The sequence below is a fragment of the Orbicella franksi genome, chromosome 13 (genome assembly GCF_964199315.1).
Source record: "Orbicella franksi chromosome 13, jaOrbFran1.1, whole genome shotgun sequence".
Classification (NCBI taxonomy): Eukaryota; Metazoa; Cnidaria; class Anthozoa; order Scleractinia; family Merulinidae; genus Orbicella; species Orbicella franksi.
The window spans coordinates 14,536,021-14,561,020 of record NC_138157.1 but is presented as its reverse complement, the minus strand read 5'-3'; the positions used below and the strand labels follow the sequence as shown (position 1 = coordinate 14,561,020).

The following is a 25,000-nucleotide window of genomic DNA, read 5'->3' as shown; positions in this document are numbered from 1 at the left end:
GGAGTAAACTGAGAAGTAAAATCGTCAAAATGTATTCTTATTAAGACCGAGAATCCAACCTTCTTCAAGGTTGTGATTTTCTTTGTTTTAACTTGATGAATTAAATAATCAGAAAATAATCAGGGAATTACTTTGGTTTTGGTTTTGGTTTTAGTTTTACTACGATTTGAGATCGACTGAGTGGTTTAATTGGTAGGTAATAGGTTTGGTTTTGGTTTTACAGCACCCGATTGAAAACCGCTCTAAACTTATGAGGTTATCCAATTTATAACGTGACTGAGAAGATTATTTCATTGTGATCAGCTGAAAGCGGGCAAATAAGTAATAGGTTTTAAATTTGCACTACGATCAAAATTAGTTTGCGGGTTAGTGATTTTCTCGGTCAAATTATCGTAAATGAGTAATTGTATGGAAGCTCTCGCTCTGAGCAATTAAGGTTTTACAATACCTGTGTTCTGAAAAACTCTTTGGGCACGAACCTTTGTTTCAGTTATCACTGAAGCAAATTCTTAAAAGAACTCGCATTCATACGGTTACCAATACGACTTGCTTATTTGGGCTCCGTGAGGAATTCTTTTGAGACATTCTCCGTTTTGAATGCCGGATGTTATAGCTGGAATCTCGAGGTCCCCCGCCCCCTCTCCCCCCGCCGCTGAAATTACACGATGGCCGCTCGTTAGATTGCTTTGTAGCATAGCGTGAATTTATTGATAAATAGTTATCATCATTAAACTACATCAATGACTTTACCTTAATTTAAGAGCTATTCAATGTGGTCTTATCCTTTTACAATGAAGCCCTTATTGAGCGGAAAACCTCGGGACCTTTCCCAGGGTCCGCTTAATGGCGGGCCTCCAAGTTAACAACAGTTTCTCCATAATAAACTTCCAGATTATTCACCAAACTATCCTGAAGTTCGTGATGTGTTTTGCGATAGCTCTTTTTAATCAAGTCTTTTATGTACGTAGTCATTGTAAATTCGTTCCAGCATCCGCTAAATGGAGGTTTTTAACAACACAGCAATAAAATGGAGAGAAAACTTAACTACAAGATCGACTATGACTGAGCAAGGAAATTGTGGTTTAATTCTGACTATATTTTATTGAAATACAATGCTTGGAATAATAACTGACGAACTCGCTTGCATGTACTTAACCTCTGAATCTTTGCAAACTCGTATCGATTTATGGATAAATTTTGCTATGCAGTGGCCATTGACTGGGGTGGATACTGAATTATAGAGAAGACGGAACCGTCGTCGGCGGTCCTCTTCAGGAGGGTCCGAGGACATCCTCCCCAGAAAAATTTATAAAATTATGGTCCTCGGAAATGCGATTTCCCGCATTCTGAGGCCACGTCAGCTTGTTATAATGTCTAATTAATTTTTTCATTTTAGGGGGCTCGACCGAACACCCCCCCCGAAACCCCCTTAGATCCGGCCGTTCCAGATAGAATTCCGATTTTTCAAAGTCTCTGATTTCGAAACTCCCAATTAATTATTTGAGGCACTATTTTGTTCTCCCGGCAAAAACTTAATGAACTAATTTCCGTTACCCTCGGTGGTTTGTAAAATCGGGATTCCACTAAGAACAAAGTTCAAAGTTACAACAAAATCGCATTGATAATGCGGGCCACAGTTTAGCCCTTTCAATAAAGCAATCTGAAATTCTCAAGGCGATAAAACGACGAGAAAATTATCGCTAAGGCTGCTTTTCTAAACTTATTGTATCTTAACGCGTATATCAAAGGATTCAATAATGAATTTACCAATCCCAAAAACCTAGCCCAGTCCGCAACAGTTTTCAGTTTTCTCGGTTTTTTGTGATCAAGGGGAATGAAATTTTCCATAACAAAACAAGGTGCCCAGCAGATGAAGAAAACACCAACAAACAGAAAAACGGAGAACGCCACCTCCCTTTCTCGCTTGCGGATGTCTTCAGTTAACTCGTCTACACTTCGCAGCAAGCTCTGCTGTTCACTTCCAATGCTTTGTTCGAGGTCCCGACGAATGCATCTTCTCACCAAGTAAAATATTCTTAGGTAAATAACAATCATAAAAACAATCGTTGGAATGCCAATCGCATTGGAGACTATCCGTCGATACTCCGCCTCGTGGCACTTGTTCAGCAACGACAGCAGCGCCACACAGGCCGCTATAAGCCAGATATAGACAATGGCCAGTTTTAAATGCGAGTAAATCAGGTAATCTTTGCTTTGGAGAGGTGCTGCCACTACGATGTATCGTTCAAACGCCAGTGTCAATATCGTCAGAGCAGAAGCAACCATAGAAAAGTAAATACAAGTGTAAGCCGCGAAATACAAGTTGAAGTTATTAGTGAAACGAAGCAAGCCCAACAACAGCTCACTAGGGCCCGCGAACAGATCACACACGGCTAAATTCAAGATAAGGTAGTTGGGAATGGTTCTCAGCTCTTTGTACGGGTCCACTGCGATTGCGACCACGACTAAGGCGTTTCCTAGCATGGTAAAAAAGGACATGGTAAAGGCGGTGACAGCGATTCCAGTAGTTATGTTGAAGCCAACAAGATCACAGCTATTGGTTAATCCGGATTCGTTTTTCCAGTAACCTGTGGGAAAAAAGGAGAACGATCAGTAAAAGGTCCGTAACTTGTAACTGCATGATCGCTAGTCATTGGTTCATACATCGCACTTCTGTCGTGTTGAATTCAGTGCAGTTAAAGACGTTCGCGCGAAAATTTTCCAGGTGATAGATTTTCTTTAGTTACTTGTTTCAGAAATGCAAAAAGGGGCACCGACTTCGTTTCAGAGAAAACTACCCTGATTTTGAAAAATTGGCGCATATAATTCAGCATGGTCTACAGGGGTTTATAGTTAAAAATATCGAAGGTGAGTCAACGGAGGCAAACGATCTTAGTCATCTTTTGTAGAAGTGGGTCTGTTACGTACATAATTCCAAATGTTACCAACGTTTTCACAAAACTTAACCCTTCAAGAGGCATTTGAAACCGTCGCACAGATAAACGAAGACTGAGCTCAAAAGAACGGAATTCGATGGTGCATTTTGCAAAAACTTCAAACTTCTAGTCGAAAGATTTTCTTCATTTTTCGCTAAACGTAGAAAATCGGTAGAGAAAATGATCCATCGCAAGAAAAACGGGGGTCACCGAACGTCGATTTAATGCTATCGGGTATTTCGGTCAGCGGGAAATGTTCTAAACGTAGAGTATCCAATATGGCGGACAAAGATACTTTGTGACAAAATGATCATGGAACGAGATGAAGGAGGCTGAAAATGCAGCAGTATATGTTGCAATATGTTCAGCAACGGCACAGGTTAAAACTCCAACTTACCTCTGCAAAGAAGTCGTCTGAACAGACCAGACGAGCTGCCCGGCTAGCCAGTTTCAGTTCTATCTTAATTCATTTTGCTTGTCACTTTTAACACAAACAATAATGTATTTCATTCTTTAATCTTTTTTTTGTTGTTGTTTTGTTTTTTTGCTTTTTCAATGATTGTCATGTTTTACGCCACTTTGTTGACAAGTAAAACAAAGGAAACAAAGAGTCGGGTGCTTTGCATATGTGAAGAAAGATAATTTATTTAAACCTTTTTCTGTCTTTTCTGTCTAGGAGACTCTCTAGAGAATAAGTCAAATGCAGATGTGAAGCTCAATTATCTTTCCTCACTTGAAATAAACCAAAAGAAGTTTTACTAGAGGGAAAGGAATTTGTGATCGCATTCTAGTCCTTCAAACAAACGACATTATAGAACAGGCACTGTCACGTTAGGAGTTCACGCGCGAGCGCCCAGAGGATAATTCAAATGCAGATGTGACGTTCAATTATCTTTCCTTACTTGAAATAGACCAAAAGAAGTTTTGCCCGTGGGAAAGGAAGTTATGATCGCTTGCTAGTCCTCCAAACAAACGACAGTGTAGTTTATTTCGCGGAAAGTCGAGAGTATCGTGTGAGCAGGTTCTAGTTGTCACGTTAGGAGGATCACGCGCGATGGCCTTGAACAGCCTTTCCAATTGTTGTATTCGATTCGTCGCTGAAAAAGATTGCTCCTAATCGTTGAAAAATTGGTGCCAGGTGATTTGCAAGTCGATCACTGATCAGTTTCGAGGCTTCGGGGTAAAACGAATAACTACATGACTCGGTCTGTCCTCTGCCCGCATTCTGTCCATTCCATGACATCGTTTCCATGTATTAAGCTATATTCAAACGACTTTTGGAGCAATGATAAATGTCACTTATTTCCTAATTGGCACCAAATGTTTTGCTTGATATAAAAGCTTAATAAATCTTGGGGAATTATTTTTATCGGGGTTCACGTAGCCTGCGTCGCAGACGCTACACTGACTACCTACCGCGAGTAAATTTCCGTCTGCAACGCTGGCTACGTGGGTTCACGGTTTAGTCTACGGTTTGGGAAGGTGTTCATGGATAATCGATGGCCTTCAGCCGCCTCATAACTACAGCTGAACTATTGAGCGCATTTTTATCTAATTATCAGTTGAGAGAATTATCATGAGTAATCAGTACAGATTTAACCTTTAGTAGAAATTAGTAGAGGCTGCTAGAATAACAACGAGAACATTGTCGAAAACGTTTAGCTCAAAGCACATGCTTCGACGTGTTCTCGCCCGACGTCATTTCAATATTTCTGATACCTAGCCCAAACTAGCGATATATTAGCCCTAAATTAGAGTACCTGAACCTTCCATCGCTAGAGATCCTTGATTACCTCTCCTCTAACGCAGTAAATGTACATGGATCCGCAGCGAAACGCTGGAGTGATCTACAAAGTCCCGGCAGCGTTGTTCGCGCGTGACAAATGTGATTGCACAATTCTTCCAGGAAAAACGGAAGACAAGATGACATTTAATAGTTTTAATACTTCAGGGCTTTTGTTATAAAAATACTGCCCTCAGCATGTTGTTGAAGTAACTAGAAAACAGTGTAAACTAAGTCGATTCAGATACGAGAACCGTCAACAAACATTTCCATTTGAAGCCATTTTTTTAGTCATAACGCGATGCAACGTTCCTCCCCAATAACGATTGAGAAGTGTTGCGTGACGACCCTAGCCTGCGAGCTGGCGTGATTTTTGTTTTGGCGACGAACCAGTGAACGCGAGCGGCAAATCCGCGAGGGGATGGGTAAGGAGCCTCGCGGCTTCGAAGCTCTCGAATTTCCTCGCGGCCTGCGAGGGAAAAAAAAAAACGGAGCCCGCCAGCTACGCAGGCTAGCTAGCATTATTTGCGTGATTAGTTTATGCTGAATTGCTTCCTGTAAAGAAAAAAACCGCTCTCATTTCTATTTTAGACTCGATTTCCGCCGGTCCCTTGAGTCCGGTCTACTACGGCGGGCTCCTTTCCCAAACAGCGGCTGATAATCGAGCCTATTTTTCCCCAGAAAAAAGTTCGCACGCGCGCTGTTTTCAAGGAAACACTCACAAACTATATATCAATACTGAGAAAGGTTATGAAATGTAGAATTCTATAAAATTTATATATTCTGTTTTCCAATTGCTTTCCTAAGGCAGCAGAAGCCGTTAACGCCAAAACGACCGACTGAAACTCCGACGAATTAATCGGGTATCAAATGCGATCGATAATGTAAAATAACTGCGTTAATCACAAAGCATCAGTCTCTTAAAATGTGTCAGCATTTTTTTTATTTCTGTTGGTTATCTTTTATAGATCTGTCAAGTTCCACAATAGGAAAATTCGCGTAACGTGTTGCGCTAGAGGCCGCCACGACAAAAGTATTTAAAATAAAAGAGTTGTCCTACACCCTTTTGTTTCTTATCTATCAGTGAATGTTCCGAGTCTAGGACCTCTAGTATCGGCCTCCTACGCACACTTTCTTTCGCCTACAACCGTGGACAAAAGCCCTCGGGACACTTATGTAATTTAACGAATTATCTGTGCTTTACAACTGAAGTTTGAAAAAAGCGCTGCTTTCCTTTTAAAAACGCGTTACTGTTCCCCCTCCCCACCCAATGTTGAAAATCAGAAGAAATTGCAGTTACTAGTTTTCAACATTGTATAGGGGGAGGGGGGCGAGGTTAGGCAGGTGAAGTAGCATTCGCGTCTGGCGTGTGCGCAAAAACGCCAAAAGTGCAAATTTGTCCCTAGACTTTTGTCCATGATTGTAGGTCCCTTTGGGATGATCTGGATCTGGATCAGAGATCCAAGATCACTCAAATCATGGTACATCAAAGGAACCGATAAACCCACTCTGGTCATGGATTCATCTGCTCCTTTGATGCACCATATCTGACTGGTCAGTTGGATCACGGATCCTGATCCAGGCCATCCCAGAGGAACGCACCAAATGTCAGCGTTCAATGCTGTGTATCGATGTGTAATATGCTAAACATTGCATCTTTTTCATGGTAGTTGGTCACGTGACCAAGTCATTCACACTCAATCTGGATAAGAGGTATAAAATGTGTGCCGGATATCCGGATTAACAAGTTAGCAAGTCGAGCAAGCTCATTAAGTGATAAGCTCCTAGCTTCCGCAAAAATAAAACAAATTAGAACTATTTACACGGCAAGGGCTTGTGCCGGTGTCACTGTTTTTATCGTATCATATTCGTATTTAAAACCGTATATCTTGACCCATGTACTTCTGTTCAGCAAATGCGAAAACAAAAATTCGACTCAGTGACCAGGAGGTATGCTATCAGTGAAACACTTGTTTGGTCCGGCTTATTGCTTCTTGGACATCTCAAACTCATTGCATTGTAACAATCGACCAATAAATCTAATGAGGCAAACTCTGAAATGATTTTCTTTCTATTTACTTGCCTTTTATTAATGCGGATTTCCTTCGCGTGAATGACTCTGTTTTGATGATAAGGTTTGTGACGCACTTTCAGCTGATAGGCAAATAAAACGAACGAAACTGGGTGCGGGATCGCTCACGAGGACCCCTTTTTCAGTTAGAAGTGAATCATTGAAAATGAAAACTGCATGGGTCTGAATTATTGTTTAATGCTAGTCTCACTACAATTCAAAACATTGCGATAAAATTGCTAATTGCTAATAAAATAGTATGTTATATTTACTGCCCAGTTTGTTTACGTTTGAATTCAGCCTTTTTTGGCAATTTATCTAATTTGATAAATTGTACGGGACCGGGAAAAATGTAAATTTTTTCTTGAACTTTGGTGAAAAGATTTGAACATTTCACAGCATTTCAACTTTCCTTCATAGCCAGTAGTGCAAACTGCCGCAGTATTGGACATCCTGTGGTCAATTGTATATGTTTAACAGAAACAATGTTGGATAAAACCTTGCTATGGTAACCTTTGACTTTCATGATAAATGTTTCGATCCTTCATCATTGTTACAACTGAAAAACGGAAATTAGTTTGGAAGGTGTAAGAGACTGCTACTTTCGAATTTTTTATTCATCAGGAACTTCTCCTTACTCCTTGTTGCGTTGTTATAATTAAATAAAGTTGTGCAAACTCATACAAATCACATCTCAACTCTTGACACAGTAGATTGTCTCTGCTTCCCTGTCATTTCCTCCACCGGCACGACAAGGGAACTAAATTGTTTGATCAATGGTTCAAAACAGCCTTAAAACAATCGGTGATCCTCTTCAAAGCTCAATACTGAGTCCAAGTGTCAAAGCAAACGGGCAATTAAAGTGAAATGAATCTGCCAGGAGTAAACGGTGGGCGCGCATAGGAAATAACTCATTAAAACAGCACCTTGTGTTTGTTGGTCAATATTTCGACTCCCGCTGTTGTGTAAAAAAGATGTATTCAATATCAGAAGTCTGCTTTTGCTCGTTGTCAAATTAGTGGGTGAGTAATTTGTTTGTCATCTTTTTTAAAGAAGTAAGACTCTGTGGTTTGTACTGATCAGCGGAAGCTGAAGGAAGACGAAAATTTTCCCCTTTCTGCGCAATGAAGCGTGCCAACAGCAACTCAGCAGTCTCGAGACTAGGCGAGAGCGCGTACAATGCGCTAGTCCTGACAAATCAAGTGAACGGAGGTGAAAAACGGATTCTGCACTACAGTTATAATTTAACGACGGAAGCGGGTCAAGAGGATACCTACGGCGATTTGGAAAAAAATTACCCACTATATAGATCCGAGCGAATGATCCACGCACACAGCCAAGAGGAGAAGCATGTCTTCGAGAAGAAGAGAATTCAGCGGAGTAGCAGTATCCCTTTACCAGGGCGACGTATACCCCACAAGAAGTCCGAAAAAGCCTTAGAACGTTCAAAGGCTTCGGAACGTATGTTTTACGGCGGAGCAATGCAGGGCAACGCGGAAACGTCCACTACGCAAGACGTTTCGGAGGCAATGACCGCGGAGAATCCCGAAATGCTAACTAACGGTTCGCGTGAAACTCATTCGCGCAAATTAGGGCTCGGGGAAACGACGAACAATTCACTTATGAGTCACAAACTCAGGAAAAAGGCGGTTTGTGATACTACAGATAACTCTCATTATCAGAGACAGTTCCTGCGAGTTTTGAACAAGCGGTTCTGAACGCGAACGTAGAAGGTTCCCTCATATCTACTGCATAGATCTGAGCAAGTGGTATGTTGCCTTAAGAACTGTGCTGTATGTATGTGTATATAGTCGACTTATTAACAAAACTAAAAATAGAAAAAGGAAATATGAACGTGCTCGTTCGCATAGGGTATAGATAAACACTAACCATGAATTCAAATATTCTATAATGCAGATATCTTAATTATAAACACACCGGCTAGTAACTTTCAAGACATCTAAATAAACATGAGGAGATCCCGTTCGCAATTTTGCTGAATATATACCATAAGTTTTTGTAAATTTTCTAGATCAAGAGATTGAATTTCGCCGTGTTCAAACGCTAGTTGTCTTTTTCTTTGAAACTGAATCGAGATTCGAAACTAAAAAATGAAATATCTTGTTATTCGAACCAAGGTTCGATCCGGAGTGAGAATCATTCCACATGCAAATTCGTGTTATGTTTACGAACGTCAAAACCCCTTTGCGGGCTGCGTGCAATCGAATTTGATTAGGCGTCTAGAAATACAAAAAGAGATCTTGAATATTACAGGTGGCAGTCTTGATATAACAGATCATATTCCTTTTGTGTTTTATTCAACTGACAAAATCAACCAATCTCCGGTGATACGGAAATCGAATCATGAAATAGGCTTGCAAAAGTTAATGTTCTAAATGACTTTAAGGATATAAAAGCCACGAAATTGAAGAGATATGTCAAATTTGAAATTTGATCTTTCTTTAGAAGTTATCATCATGAGTTAAATATTAAATAGGCAGCTTGCCAGCCATTGTATGAATAGATATGGCCATCTGTAAGTTCAATTTCAGATGCAATGAATATGCATCGTGATATTTTAAGGCAGACGTCGCTAGAAAGGCGAAAACCACCTGATTATGATCATAAAGGTTTGTTTTGAGAAGGAAAAAAATTCTCTGGGCGAGAGGTTCACGCGTGCTCAGTTGTCAATAGCTGTAGTCGATGACAGTGTAGCCGCGTGAAAATGAAGTAGCCTGGCATCCCCAACGCAAGGTAGCTCTTGCAAAATTTGAGAAGTTGTCGTTGCCTTTCTATAACTAACAGAAAGAAGAGAATGTGGAATAGCAACGCTTTGGGCGAATTTTCCGAAGAACTCATTGGCATCAAGAAAATAAACACCAGTAATATTCCGGCCACTTGTTTACCTTCTCTGCGATGTCTACATTAGAACGACAAATCAGTCTTGCAGATCGTGGAAATGACGAACACTTTGCAGAGAAATCACTTTAAGGCCCCAGTTATATGATCTCGGATACCCCGGACAACCCTCCTCCCGAGGCAACAGTATCGAGCTTTTATATGTGCAAACGTAGTCCCTATAGGCCGAGTCAAAGTTGACCCTGCATGATTATTCGTATCCCTTATTGAATAATCAAATGTGCAAATATCCCTCTTTCTTTGCGTTTCCCTCGGTCATACGATCACAGTGGGTTTTGCCGAATTAATTTTCACTTCTTTGATACGAGTTTCTGCTTTAAATAAATCCTAAATCTAGGCATTACGTGACACTCGCCACGCCGAGGGTGGTTGTCTCGTTTACCCGAGACCATATAAATGGGGCCTAAGTTTTGAATTCTTTGAGCATGCTATAGCGTCGTGTCTATGAGGGTAATAGGCGTAAACCAGCGTATATGGCCCAAAAATCGTCAATTAAGTTGGCTAAGGTAGAGGGAAAAGAGCCAATTACATTCTATGTAAACAGTGTAGCTGTTGTTGTCTTAACCTAATAATAATAATAATAATAATAATAATAATAAAATATTTATAACCTACAACGGGTAACTAAGGGGTAGAGGGTAACAATATTATCAGGGACAACTCGAGTCCGCTCTCCCTCGTGTAAACAGTCTCTAAGTGATCCAGTGACAACAAAATATTTTTTTATTCAAAATGTTAACGTTTGGCCTCTTATCGAGGCTGGACAGAGCACGAGTTGTTACGCCTATTTCATTTAAAAGATTGCTATCACCAATAACCTACGTATTTTCCACGTCCTGTAATCTGTTTTTTGCTTTTCTTTGCTCGTCTCGAGAACTGTACTCAATTAATATCAATATTACCGCTAAATAAAAATTACCTCTTTGCTCGCCTCGAGAACTGTACTCAATTAATATCAATATTACCGCTAAATAAAAAATTACCTGCTGATCGCTCTCAGAATGAAAAAAATAATACCGAAGTCCTTTTCTTCTCTGGAATATAACGTGCACGTAAACCAAACTTTAACTCAAAGCTCAGGAAGCTAATATTCCCTGCATAGCAAAATCATCTTGTTTGATCAACACACTCGGCAGCTTCTCTTACAGTAAATTAGCATGAAGTTTGGATTCCTCTGGCATTCTCGCCGTCCGGCCCAAAAGGCACATAATCTGTTTTGATCTGTGCAGCTCCCTAATAAGTCAAAAATAGTTTATCATGATAAGAACAACAAAGATTTCTCTTTTTCCAACTGACAGTCGTTTCGAGCATGTAGCAGCAATGTAAGAATAAGAGAGTTTGAAGGGTTAGAAAGTTCATGCTCCATGTAGCCCTTACTTCTAAGTAATCCCTCTCAAGTGATGTTTAGATGACTCCAGGTTTAGGAAATCTCAGGAGAGTCTAGTAATATCCAATTCGGTGACGAAGGTTTTGTTCACGGGGGTAACCCAAGAGCATGTTAAAAAAATGGCGAATCGTGTGAAGGAAAGGATAAGCCCACTTAACCTTATCTTATAGATTAAATGAAATAAAAATAAAAATAAATAAATAAAATTACCACCGCCGCCGCACTTGTTGCACGCTTTCTTGCAGTTTTTCCACATGTAACCTGGGTTTCTTCTACATTCTCCTCTTCTTGCCCACGTACCACAAAAGTAATGGTTATCTTTACAATCTACTAGAAACAAGCAACAGCGAACACACCTTGAGTTAAGCTGTGCTGCGCACTGAATGAAAGATTGATATTTTCATACATACTCGCGCAGTAATCGCAAACGATCAAAGAAGTCGACCGATGCATGTTCGTTAAATTTGCATATCCAGAGGGCCCTTCATTGTTACAACTTCGCACTGTTGTTGTTGTTGTTGTTGTTTTTCGGTTGTTGATGACCGAAACGAATCATCGTGCCGTTTATAATGATGCATAGCAAGTGGCCGATTTAAGTTAAATAACTTCCTTAAGAATGGCAAATAAAAATAAATTCTGCTCACCTGGTGGACGAGGCGTTTGAGGCTTTGGAGGGGGAGGGGTGTTAGGGTGAGGAGGGGTGTTAGAAGGGGGGAGGAGGAGTGTTTGGCGGGGGAGGGGTATTAGGAGGAGGAGGGGTGTTTGGAGGGGGAGGGGTGTTTGGAGAGGGAGGGGTGTTTGGAGGGGGAGGGGTGTTTGGAGGAGGAGGGGTGTTTGGAGGGGGAGGGGTGTTTGGAGGGGGAGGGGTGTTTGGAGGAGGAGGGGTATTAGGGGGAGGTGGAGTATTGGGTGGGGGTTGAGTTTTTGGAGGTGGGGTTGATGGTTTTGTTCCCACGGGTCGCTTCGTCTGAAAATCCATTAAGACCCCTCGGCCATCTAACAGAGAGAGAAAATATAAGACATAACACGTAAACCATTTGTTTTGGCTGATGCATAACAAACTGGTGAGACGGTGCTTGAAAAAGATCACTTCACACAAAAAAAGTTGGAAAAGAGAAAAAGAGAGGTAAGATCCTTCAGAATTATTTCTACGATAATGCTGTTCATAAGTTTTACTTTGACCTGCACAACTGACACTTACTTTTGTCGCAATTCATTTTGAAGTGATATGGCTTCACACCTAAAGAGATATTCACAAAACATTCATTAGGAACGTTACTCGGTCATGTGGTAGGGAAGGTTGGAATGAAATAACAGGAAACTATGTATCTATTAACTTGAAGAATTTCTCTTTTCTGGTGTAGTTATGACTTTTTTCCCCAGACCAACTTTCAGGGCTGTGTCCTTTAGCGTCATTGTCGCTACTGACGTAGAAAACTTTGACCTTATTGCATAGGCTCCTTGAATTCAGACAAATGTTTTTTTGTAAATATGTTCTCTTGAAATTGTCCGAAATGCCTTTACCGGGATAGGAATTAGGATCGTGGTTTCTCCACAGTGTTTCACGAAAGTGCTGCAAGTTAAGTAACCCACCTCATACAAGCAAAAAACGCGTTATTATCAGGTGTTTTCAGTTTGTTTCCAGGTCTTTCAGAGTCTTTCTGACCCGATCTATGTCCTACTGATATATTATGGAAATATCACTTTTTATACCATGCCATAGAAAATACAGCCAATCAAAATATAGGAAATCCGTTATATTCTCGACGGTATTACACCCAACCTTACCATTAGGCGCTGCATTAATTTTGTTCGCCACGGTATTTTCTATGGGTGGTATCAAATAGTTATGCAACACTTTCTTGTGGTCAAATACAAGTGACTCCCAAGACATCCCACGGTACGCCACTCTAGAGCGTTGCAAAACTGGTATAAAACTCCAATCTTTGGAATCTCTCAGAAACACTTGTACATGAGAAGCATGAGCTCAGAAAGAAAATCGTACATACCAGCACGCGCGTCGCATCGTTTCAGATATCTGTTCTGACAAGGAAATATTTCCTTCAAAAAGCCATAAAGCACCGGGTCGTAACTTTTCAACTCTGTTCTCGTATTGATGTGGTTGTGGATTCCGTTCGGCGGATTTTGTTCGTCGTTGCAGTCGAAAAAACTCTGAGCCCCCTCTGCGAGATACTCCCTGTCGGTTGACATGGCGTAAGTATTCTTCCATCTGTACCCCGTCCGCTTTAGGTAGTTGTATCGCTGGCTCAGCCTCCCATCAAAACTTGGAATAGCACCGTTTGAAGCAATGCCCAAGTTGTGCAATCCATGGACAAATTCGTGAAGAAAGATGTCCTCTCTTGGGTAGCGATCTCCTCTTGGATAACAAAGAATGTTTTCTTCTCCACCTGGAAAGACAGTACGGTTATAAAATTACACAGAAAACCTATATTTTATGGCTTTTCTTTTAAATAGTCGAGGAAGTCCGATATTGTTGTATGTTAGGAACATGACAAGGGCAAACTTCTTCCTTCCAGGGATTCACTGTTCCTTTTATGAGCATTCCGTGTTCCACTGATTCCTTATAAAATATTGAACTATTTCTGTGTTCCTTGAATTTACTCGCAACCCAGGTCAACAGTTAAACTTTCCACTACACTCCAAAAAGAACGCCCAATGTTCCGCTGTCCGCCAAACTTGATAAAATGGAACATGCTTCTCTATACACAACTGCGAAAAATTGTCCTGCGCCGCATCGCACCTCAAATTTGAATAGAAGAAAAGAAAAACCTCTGCAAACAGGACACTGGTTCAAATAAAACGCAGTGTTTCAATTCAATCTAAAATTAAAAACAAGCAATGTTTCCCTGACAACATTCTCTTTTTAAAATGTACTTACATGTGGAAATGGGATGCGTAATTGTGGCTCCCAGGCCCCTGGCCCGTTGGTTCCACCAGCTCCCAAGCCATGAGTGCTCAGGGATACTCGTGACACCCTCTCTGGACGCAATCACACCTGCACGTCCATACCTCCTGTAAAACCACGTGCGAATGTCCAGACGATCAGCGAAGAGAAAAACAACGACATAGCAAGCTCTCCGGAGAGCAGCGTCTTGGGCTAAACCGGAACTGATGATGGGAATGCCGTAGGCGTGCAGATACTTCCGGTAGAAACCACTCAGGCGATATTCACTACGAACACGCGATGGGACGCCCGTTACTCTTTCACATTCCCATGTGTTCAACGGCTGATCTTGTCTGTGCGAAGAGCCTGAAAACATAGTTATCTAATCGTTAAACAAGTTCTAGGCAACACTCACTTTGACTTTTCCCCTAACACAAGTTCACTCGTTCACATTTCGTTTCTTTGAAATTGGTAGCTCTAACAAGGTGGTCGTAACGCGGTGTGCCACTGTACTTGCCTTTCACTTCAATGATATAAATACCATACAACTGCATGAAAATGAAAAAAAAAAAAGAAAGAAAACTGACGCAAGAAAGTATAATACTTACCAAGTATGAATTGAGCTCCACCTTTGGAAGTTGCGGCAGCAGATAATGTGTTGTATTCTGTAAAATTTGCTGGAGCTGTGAAGTTTTGCAAACCAAAAAAAAAAAGCAATCAACAAATGTTATCAGTTTTATTTCTTTTTAAAAGTGTCATTCCCAGGGTAAAGCGCTTTTCTTCAAGTTCTGTTAGAGAAAAAGTAAAGGTTAAATTTTACACGAATTATTTAGGAGATCGAAAATGTGATTAGTAAAGAACGTTTCGAAGCAAACATTTCTACAATATAAGGTAACTTTTTACTACATTTAGCCGGAAATAGGCTGGTGACCTTACGAATGCGTGACACGTTATTTAGGCAAAAATGAGCGCGTGATCCGAGACCACGCAGTGAGGTTCAGGGCTTTGCTGTCGTGATGCTTGAATGTGTAAAGAGTAAAGAAACAGTGCGTAAAACGATACTACAATCAATCCATATGCTCCATCAAAACAAGCTCGCATCTAGTTCTCCGGTGGAATCTTTGGATTTCGAGCAGTAATATCCGAAGTCGCGTTATTATTTTCTATTCGGAACCTTTACAATTAATATGTTGCTCGATTTAATCTTAGGGAGGGATGGCGGAGGTGATAATGTCAAGGTGATGACATAGTAGTCTCCTCCGCAGCCCTTTTATGGATGTCAAGCAAGGCTCACGCAACGTTTCTTTTAGGGAAGCGTTGCGTGACATCAAAGGACACTAATGACATAGGGGAGGGGGGTAAAGACCTTTCGGTTCTCGCGCGCTCGAAGGAAAAAATAACTCCTAGCAAAAAAATGAAGGTCCGTGGATAGCCTACCCTTAAATCTGAAACGATCATCAAGAGTGGGAAATATCTAAAGACGAACGATGAGGCCGTGAGCCGCCAGAATTGTCATTTATCAGCGAGAAAGAAGAAAGTGAATAAACTTAGAGGTGAGAAAACGTAAGTAAAAGAAAAGGCTGCTGACTTCTCAGCTGTCTATAGATAGACAGAACCATTCATGCATGGATTACAAACAGAATACTATCACTATTAAATTATTGTGTTTTAGTTACATTATATTAGTTAAATTCTATTTTAGGTAATACCATGTACCCGTATAGGAATACCGAAATAAATTGTTGTTGTTGTTCCTCGAAGTTCAGGTAGCGTAACCACCCGCAGTCTATGACGTCTAAAACCCATCTTACATACAAGGCCAAACAATATTCCGTCTTACACAATTTATTCTCATTTCCGTGTGCTGAAAGACCGATGAAACGTGCCTTGCCATGGTACTCCATTGGAGTCGATCGCAAACTTGTTTTCGGAGAACGAATTCCTTTGATTCGCGTTCCCGATACCCTGCCACTAACTGCTTGCGGACAGTGTGGTTCCTGACAGTCTGGTAAAATGAATTCTACGGCAGAGAATTGTGCGAATGATTTGTTGATCTATGTAACAGAGAAGTCCTCCAACATACAAAGTGTTTTCAAGACTTAACGGCTGTGCACAGTGATTCGCTTGAGCATTTGAAAGTAATAAGACACCCTGAATAAGATCGATCTGGAGGCAAATGTCGCATTTTCTCTATAGCTGTTAGTCGACCCGCACAGACAGTGCTAGCGGTGTCAAACGCTTTTCAGTTTCGAAATTGTGACTGCTTCCTTTAAATTGAAAGAGTACTTCTTTACTAAAAAGGAGTTGAGCGTGCACGCGGTTTTCTCGGATCTGGCAAATGGAACCAATCTCAGAGGTAATCCTACCTTTTCCGTGAGACCAGCAGACTCCAGTGCAAAGGACTAAAAAGGCACCAAGAAAACGCTGGGTGATCATCGCGCGCGTTTCTCAGTTCAATCAATACAATTAAGACGACAAATGTGAATCGCACTTGTTCCACGAGAGTGTATTTATTTGTCGCACCAAGGATGTTTCTTCCCACATCATGACGCACTCTGACAGATAACATTACCCATGAGAGCCGATGACCAACCCCAGACGGAAATAACACGTTATTAAATTTGATACGCCCAAAGAGATTTTATGCTCGCTTTAACCCGTGCCTACGCTTCTCTCTATTTCTGCGTCTCAGACTGTCCTTCTTTGGTCTTCTCGGGCATCGTTATCTTTCCAGTACATTAATAATACTTACAAAGGCGCAGGAAGGGCTTACGCGACTAGCTTGCTTCCTTGCTTTTCCCGGGGGGACGGGGTACTCACTCACATAAGTTATATAACCTGTGCGTTACTCAAAGGGTATAGTTTTACCTGAGCCGTCTCAGTCTGAAATAATGTATAGATTTTGACCACTTTGGTCTAAAATGGGGTATGGTTGACACTGACTCTGGCCAGGAATTCGGTATGCTATTTTGCTGAAACTATTTTCTCTCTTTAAAATCGGGACGTCACTCTCGTTTTCGACCGGTTACTTAAACTCATGTGTGTCTCAGACGTACATACATTTACTGCCGGTTATTTACAGGGAAACGCAGGTTAGTGTTGGATATATTAACCTTAGAGGTCTTAAGTAGGTTGTTGATTTTTGTGTCAGTTCTGTGAAGTAGGATTTCGAAAATGCATATTTTGGTCTGAAATGAGGTAAGGTTTTATGGAAAGAGCCACACACACCTCACTAAAAACTTCGGGGAGTACATCCCCCGGGCTTATATGAGGGTTGCGTAACGTAATTTTATAGTATAATACACAGCTATAGACATCAGGGGTTCTGGGGTCAGACCGGCAGACTTATTCTTACGTACAAGGACACATTTCTAAGTGAAAATTGCTAAATACTACTTGCATATGATCGTGACATATGCAACCGCTTAAAAAATTGATGGCTTTTTAACTTCGTTTTCACGGCGGCACGTGCTGAAACGTAGCCGCATTCGACCACTACGTGCTGCTCACTTTTATATGTTGCAACAACGTTACTTACTTTTCAGACTTCTCAAGTTCCAGCCATTAAACGGTATGCATAGTAGTTTAGGCTGTTTTATAATATTGTATATATTTTCATTGTAGCCTGATTATGGTTGGCCGAAGAAAGTAGTCATGAGAAATTAGCATTGAAATGAACTAGTGAGAAAAGTAAATAGCCCAAGAATTTAAATTAAACGTTAGCCAGCACGTCAGGTCTCATTGCCCTAGATTCTGTTGAAATAATTTTACAATTATTATACATATCCATCTGTAGATTGAAACAAATTCTCACGTTAACAGACATCAAGCTTGCCACTGTCTTCTCTTCTTGACACAAGTCAAATTTTCATGAATCAGTGCTAGTTGTCTAGTCTTTAATTTACTTGCATTTGATGAAGAAACTCCCAACATGTTTTACCCGAAAACATGCGTATTACCCTGGGCCGGGCCGTTCAAAACCCGATTAAGGAAGCTCAAAACAGTTTCCAGCACTTAGATTTTGATGGGTCACTATAACCACTATCACGTGATGCTACAATCATGATATAACAAACCTGCCCAATCATATCATTGGTGAACACGTGTTATCATTTTCGTGACACAGTAGGTTACCATAGCAACCGTATGACCGGCTGAAAACACCCTTAATTATCGCTTTAGGGGCTTATAATTGAAAAACGGCACGGTGATTTTTTTTTTTATATTATTTATAAAATATTGATCAGCATGATAAGACGCAACCTTTGAAAAGTTCTACAAACTATGTACATGGGGTTCAGAGCTACCTTAAAGTCTCTGGACCTTATGTACAGAATTCTTTTAAACTTTGTAACGGGCTCTCGTGGAATAGTTGCTCATTTGATTTTACTGTTTAAATTTGTTTTTGTTTTTTTCTAAATTTGCCAGCTACACTTCTGAATAGGGTAAGGCATATAGGTTCACGGACAGCTCAGTCCTTCCCATGTTTGAAACATTTCATGGTGCAATAGCGCCTCTTTTTTCATTTTTATAGAAATATTGGTTTCAGGCCCGACTGAATATTCTTATTTTTCTGCGAATTTTTAGGCTGAAAGTATTCCAGGTGAATATTCTTAGATTATAACGTATGACATTTCTGTTGTCAAATGTATTTGGTGTCTGGATGATGTTAAAGTAATTTTGGAGCCAGCCTGCAGGTTACACCTGCAGTATATTTACAAATTTCCAATTCACAAAATTATATTCTGCAAAAAGTCTCAGCCTCGGGTTTATTCTTAAAATATTCTTTAAGATTTAGCAAATTTCAGCCTCGATATTTTTACAAATTGTATTCTTACGAAAAAAGAAAAAGTGTACCCTGGATACCAGAGGTTATATTTCTCTGTCTCGCGATGATTAAGTACTGATTAGTTATGGAAGGAAACCAGCGTTGAATTGCTGAAAATCTATACTGATCTAAGAATCTAAGCAATCAAATCTGGAGTGTCCAGAGCTAGCCCAGTCCTACTGGCAAGGCACCGCCGGCCAATAGGGACAGGTGGCTTTTGGGGACGAGACTGTCAGTGTAAAATTTAGCAAACGAACGAATCTGAATTGTCTTTGAGGATTGTACTGGACTGTTGCAGAAATCTATCTTGAATTTTCGTTCATATTCAGTAAACGTCGGACTTTAAACAACAATACAAAGATCAACTATGTAAATTACATGTAGAGAACGCAAGAACCCGGGTAGATTTGTAACGCCTCCAACGCCAGCCTCCAAGTCCTTCTTAATTATTGTTTTCCCTGTCGACTGGTCTGTGATTGACTGAATGTCGAACTGTTTTGATAAGTTATGACGTGAAGGAAATTATTAAGCACTAGCAAAAACCCACAATAGCCTGCGCCTAAAGCATGCAAATGAGCATCAACGGACACGGCGCTCTTTAATTAAAATTTATGTCATCTTAGATTCACTTAAGTGAATTTTAACAAATCTTACTTCGCATTCTTTGAAGCAACGCAGTCATGAAAATCGAGGGCGCTGTGGCTATAGTAACCGGTGGCGCTTCAGGGATTGGAAAAGCGACATGCGAGAAACTTTTGCAAGGTGGAGCGAAGGTTAGTAAACCATTCCAAACAACTGTCGAAAAGCCAACACGATAATTTCCGAGATTTCATGTAGCGCGAGAGTTTTATCATTCAAGATTCATGTAGCTATCATGCATCTGTAAGAGTATACGTTCGGTGGAGACGTGTTTTATATATCATAGATATATTTCTTCGATTTTTTCGGCCAAAGCATCACTAATTATCGGTCGTGAGTGTGCGATTGTAAATCTATACAAAAAATAATCTCGAGATTTATTTATTCAGCAAGGAAGGGCTTCATTATAAACTGACAACGTGTTACAGTAACAACAAACGTTGGCTCTTTTGCTCGGTGAACTCATAAACTGGTATGTCAAGCACTCAGAAGTTTGGAAATTTGTGCGCTCGTTAAATGACTTTTAAAAGGCCCAGCGGTCAAAAGAAATTACATATTAAGCGTACGCTTTGCGTGCGTGCGTGCGGTCTTTTAGTGCTGTTTAGTAAGTTTTGTAATATTTTTTACAGCATACACAAAAACTTATTAGAGTTACGACAATCCTTAAATGAGCCTAACTGCAATATTCCATGAATCCTTTAGTACGAAATGCTCTTGTAAATACAGAGGTAGCTGTAGTTCCAATTAGGAAGGAAAAAGCATTACTTAGTAAAAACGTCAACACAGTCACGCAGCTTGCCTCCCAGGTTAGTTACCGAAGAATCTATTGTCAGCTGTATTGTAGTGTGTTTACGAATCATTGCGTTTGTAATGGATTAACTAACATTGTATGTATGGAGAACAAATAATAACCTTTTTGCTGGACGCTTTGATGTTCCGGTACACGTAACCCGTGTAACAGATATTATACTGGACATCATTCATGTCTTTTCAGTGGGAAGTCTAAAGGAAAAGTGTGATTTACAATCTTTTTTTTATATTACTCTGTTTATCGCTAACTGAACCAAAGTAATATAGATCATCGTAACTATAAGCTCATTCTAAGTTTACTTTAGGAATTATAATGTCTAGACGATAAGATTAAAGGTTTGACTAAACTATGCATTTTTTTGTATCCACACTTAAAGATTTACTATAAACTACAGAGAGTCTCTGTAGTTAGCCTCTCTTGTAGTTCATACATGTTCGTGATATGTATCAGTGAATTCTATTAGCATATCTTACGGGCTTATGATTTCGTCCATCTTTTTTTTTTTTTAACTGACCGACAAAAATTAAGTAAGCCCTTTAGATGACCAAGTGCGGATCGATCTTCCGGAATATGGGGTGCAGATCAAGGTTGTCTCCAAGGAGCAATGACAGATGCCTCGACTTCAGTGACATAACAATTTTTAAAAACCAAAGAGGCACTATTAAGATTTTTATTCTTTTCTGTTCAACCAAAAAAAAAAAAAATAGAATTTGCCCAGCGACGCTGAGGCATTACTGGACTGTACATAGTTCTTGATATTGATGCTCTTCTATCGGCTTACAATTTTTTTGTTTTTTGTTTTTTGTTTTTTTGTTTTTTTGTTTTGTTTTTTCTGACACATTGGTGATAAGATTTCTTATCGTGTGCTTCTTCTCTTGTTTCTTTCTTTTTGAACGGAAACGCAATTGAACAAAATGAAAAACAAAAGAAGCTAAAAGTGCTAAAGTATAAGGCTGAACCTCGATGTAGTCATTTTCCAGACTGATAAAATCGGGTTAATTTACACTTTATATTACTCGGTAAATTCTTTCTTTTTTATAAAAATAGACTATGTTTTATATAAGAATGTCGAGGTTGAAATTTGCGAAATTTTAAGAATATTTTAAGAATAAACTGGAGGCTGAGATTTTGAAAAGAAGATAACTTTGTGTGTTAAAAATTTTGAAATACAACACAATTACATGTTTTTAACTAAGTCGATTAAAATTCTACCTTCTCTAAAAAGCAACAAAAACAGCACTAGCTGTATGTTCGATGCTGGTGATATTTCTGCAAGAGGTTATGTACGTCATATCAAGCTTCAATGCCAGCAGGTTAGCTCCAAAATAATAATTACTTTAACACCATCCAGACACCAGATACGTTCGAAAACAGAAATGTCATACGCTATAATCTAAGAATATCCACAAGAATATTCTCAGCCTAAAGTCATAGGCATCGGCAGAAAAATAATAATATTCAGCCTCGGCCGGAAAAAAATATTCTTATAAAAAAGAGTGTATAGTATGGCAAGTAATTATTGTCCCAACTGTTTAGTATTTGTAACCTTCGAAAGACAATTTTTAAAATTGCTCTGCTAAATCTACCGGTACGGATTTCTGGAATAGATGTTTGACTAATCCTAACTCGATAGCCAACAAGTGAACTACATAACAGAATCCAAGCACTGGTAACCTGGTTAACGATTTGACTATGAAGCCGAGTCTTCCATGAGCAATGATAGTCAACGAGGAGCTCAAAGAAAGCGGGGACGATTAGTGTAACTATTTTTTTTAGACGCTATGTATGAAAGATAACCCTCCAAAAACCTACAAGTCCTACGCGTACAAGAATAATTTTACGTTTTGATGTTATGGTTCGTTTCAGATTCATTTCCTTGACATTAATAAGACAGCTGGCGAAGAAACACAGAAGAGCTTCAACAACCAACATAGTGTCGGACAAGCCAAGTTTGTATGCTGTGACATCACATCACACGATCAACTGGAAGGTAGGTAGATATGTTTGGTATTCATAAAGAATGTAGAAAAACTGAAGTTTATTTAGTTAGCATAATTATTTAGTTCTCAATTTATTCAGAGATCCGCGTCAATTTACTTCCTAAACGTTTAGCCGGATGACAAGGAAATAACTGACCAATCTGACTGACTCTCTTGACTGACTGACTGACTGACTGGCTGACTAACTGACCGACTGACTGACTGACTGACTGACTGGTCGACGAACGAACTGACTGACGGAAGGACGGACTGACGGACGGATAGACGGACCGACTTACTGACTGACAGACTGACGGACGGACTGCTTGACTGACTGACTCACTGATTGCATGACTGTCTGACAGACCGACTGACGGCGGGGCTGACTGACTGACTGACCGACTGTCTGACCTTGACTCACTGACTCACTGACTCACTGACTCATTGACTCTGACTTACTGACTCACTGATAAAGGTAAATTACGTCGCATGTCCTCCTCTTTAGTGTAGAAACTAGTCTCAGACAGACAGACAGACTGTCAGTTCGTCGCTAACAAACTCGATTAATGTTCTTTTCCAGCTGCATTTAGAGCCGCGGTAAAAGAACACGGCCGATTGGATATAGTAGTTAATAACGCGGCAATAATGGACGAGAACGATTGGGACAAAACTCTCGATGTAAACCTGGTAAGTCTTCGTAAACCTTAATTAACGGAATGAGAAACCGGTAAACAATATGCCTACCGTTATTTACATGCATATAGTGTTCAGTGTGCTTAGATCTTCCAAGAAATGTTTTCTAATAATTCGCACCTCCTGCTCGAATTTTCCAAGAACATTTTTTCTAATAATTCACCTTGTTGTTCTCCGCAGCACTCGCTCATACGAAGTACATTTCTCGGGGTGGAACTCATGAAAAACGGAGTAATTATCAATATCTCGTCTACTGGAGGTAGGATATAATTAGATCACTCTTAGCAATGAGTCCGAGGGCACAATGAGTGAGATTCCACTCCAGCCAGTTACATACAGGAAATCTGGGCTTAGCTGAGACAAACTTGTTCTAAGAGTAGATACCTGGGAACGAGGTTGCTGCTTATCGCGCTGTGACTTGCGGGTTTATCGCTTACATACACTGTAGGCTGACGTGAAGTCAAATGACGTCAGTTACCGCACTGTAGGCGCTAAACAAGTTGGCTTACAGATGTCGATATAAACTTATCAGTCGACACAAAGCTCTTGCTTGTAATATGTACAAAGCAATGGTCTGTAATCATTGATGAGCGCAAACACTAACAGAGGCAGCTGTGACTGAAGGAACAAATTAAAATATTATTATCATGGCTGACAAATTACTCCTTAATTGTGGCACGAAATTTCAGTGTTAATTTATAATTTCCCATGTGAGATTACAAAATTAAATTGTAATGGCGACGTTTGGCACGAAGTTTCTCGATACAATAAACAAGCCAAAAACTCGCGATTGTAAGTGTCATTTGTCAGCTATGATATATTGTAACTTGTCAGCTATGGTAATCAAATAGTATACTCGTGAAATTATTTCCTAACTTCACTCGTCACCATTTGATTACCCATACGTATCTAAGTGACCTAATTCCTTACGGCATAAATAACACAATAATTATCACCGTGTATTCCCACTTAGTTCCAAACTGAGAGAGTATGGACAATGACCGTTCAAGGACGGGTAACTGAACTATTTCCTTATTCGTACCATTAAATACAGATATATTTTTCGTTCCTTCCTGACAGGGATCCATCCTGTTTCATTTTGCCCTGTTTACTGTGCTTCCAAGTTTGGCGTTATAGGATTTACCAGAAGTGTAGCCCCGGCAAGTATACAACATACAGTTTCCTTGAAATTCTAAACTGTTTTTCTATTTCCTGGACATGGTACCGTACGCGTTTGTTTGGGAACTTAAATCACAAATTGAAAAGATGCCTATTGAATTGGTCATTGTAACGCCATTTTGAGGCTTGAGTTAGGGGCCGCCCCAACGTGACCAAAGTCTTTAATGTCTGAATGTAGTATGCTGAGATCCCAAATATTCTATTGCATAAATAGTTCTCATAGCATTTAGTAACCAATTGGCTTTGTTCTTTTGGAAATCCGCAAATATGATTGGTTCAACGATCGTGCGCGCACTGCTTTTGAAACTGGAAACTATTCTTAAGTTTAAGCTTTAAAAATCACTAAATTGTAGGTTTTGTGCTTTAATCCTGTAGAGTGTCTACTAAATCAGTTAGAATACACGCCCTCGTTTTCTGTGAGCGATAGCCAACTCGGCTATGCCTCTCTGACTAACTCAGTCTCGTAGTCTAGTTGATTATTAGCACCAGTGAGGCGGACCACCAGACCTTTTCTAAACTATGAAGGTAAGTACACGCCTTTCATATGCTTTATTTTCAACAGACAGCCTTCAGGAAGAGAGGTATTCGTGTGAACTGCGTTTGTCCGGGGGGTACTGACACAAATATTTACAAGTCAATGGAGAGAATGGAGCTGACGAAAGAACAGCAAGAACTCGCATCTAACACACCCAAACAAAGGTGAGACTCAGTTGCACCTTAAGTATACCTGATTCTTTACATAACGGCCAAATAGCTCATTGTAGATTACCAGGCTGGGCAAACGCGCTCAGCTGGTGAATGAGTTAGTATTCAAACAGTCTCCTTTCCTGCCTTCATGCTGGTTCACTTATGATACTTCATGTGTTGATT

At 40.1% G+C, this 25,000-nt stretch overlaps 4 protein-coding genes across 5 annotated transcripts in view; 2 read left to right on the top strand and 2 right to left on the bottom strand.

Annotated features, from left to right (window-relative positions):
• Window positions 1-29: 29 nt before the first annotated feature.
• LOC145465949 (beta-2 adrenergic receptor-like) lies at window positions 30-5,021 on the bottom strand. The gene is made up of 2 exons (XM_081449717.1): window positions 4,697-5,021; window positions 30-2,588 (listed from the first exon to the last, which is right to left on the bottom strand). Exons 1-2 carry the CDS (start codon window positions 4,707-4,709, stop codon window positions 1,648-1,650), a joined length of 954 nt encoding a protein of 317 aa, XP_081305843.1. The 5' UTR covers window positions 4,710-5,021; the 3' UTR covers window positions 30-1,647.
• Window positions 5,022-7,338: 2,317 nt separating this feature from the next.
• LOC145465718 (uncharacterized) lies at window positions 7,339-10,760 on the top strand. The gene has a single exon (XM_081449490.1). The coding sequence runs from the start codon at window positions 7,915-7,917 to the stop codon at window positions 8,506-8,508; it is 594 nt and encodes a 197-aa protein (XP_081305616.1). The 5' UTR covers window positions 7,339-7,914; the 3' UTR covers window positions 8,509-10,760.
• Window positions 10,761-10,815: 55 nt separating this feature from the next.
• Window positions 10,816-17,497, bottom strand: LOC145465719 (uncharacterized). Its single transcript, XM_081449491.1, has 9 exons — window positions 16,368-17,497; window positions 14,610-14,684; window positions 13,996-14,367; window positions 13,106-13,504; window positions 12,298-12,336; window positions 11,879-12,092; window positions 11,741-11,787; window positions 11,307-11,426; window positions 10,816-10,942 (listed from the first exon to the last, which is right to left on the bottom strand). The coding sequence occupies exons 1-9, from the start codon at window positions 16,435-16,437 to the stop codon at window positions 10,830-10,832; spliced, it is 1,449 nt and encodes a 482-aa protein (XP_081305617.1). The 5' UTR covers window positions 16,438-17,497; the 3' UTR covers window positions 10,816-10,829.
• Window positions 17,498-19,026: 1,529 nt separating this feature from the next.
• The window catches only part of LOC145465296 (15-hydroxyprostaglandin dehydrogenase [NAD(+)]-like), a 9,110-nt gene continuing 3,136 nt past the window's right edge, over window positions 19,027-25,000 (top strand). Inside the window, exons 1-6 of one of the 2 annotated variants that reach the window (XM_081449073.1) lie at window positions 19,027-19,602; window positions 22,146-22,269; window positions 22,839-22,945; window positions 23,132-23,210; window positions 24,032-24,115; window positions 24,697-24,829. In XM_081449073.1, coding sequence (XP_081305199.1) covers window positions 19,510-19,602; window positions 22,146-22,269; window positions 22,839-22,945; window positions 23,132-23,210; window positions 24,032-24,115; window positions 24,697-24,829 — 620 coding nt within the window. In that variant the 5' untranslated portion in view covers window positions 19,027-19,509. Of the gene's footprint in view, window positions 19,603-22,145; window positions 22,270-22,838; window positions 22,946-23,131; window positions 23,211-24,031; window positions 24,116-24,692; window positions 24,830-25,000 lie in introns of both variants that reach the window. The other variant, XM_081449072.1, reaches the window with a different exon arrangement.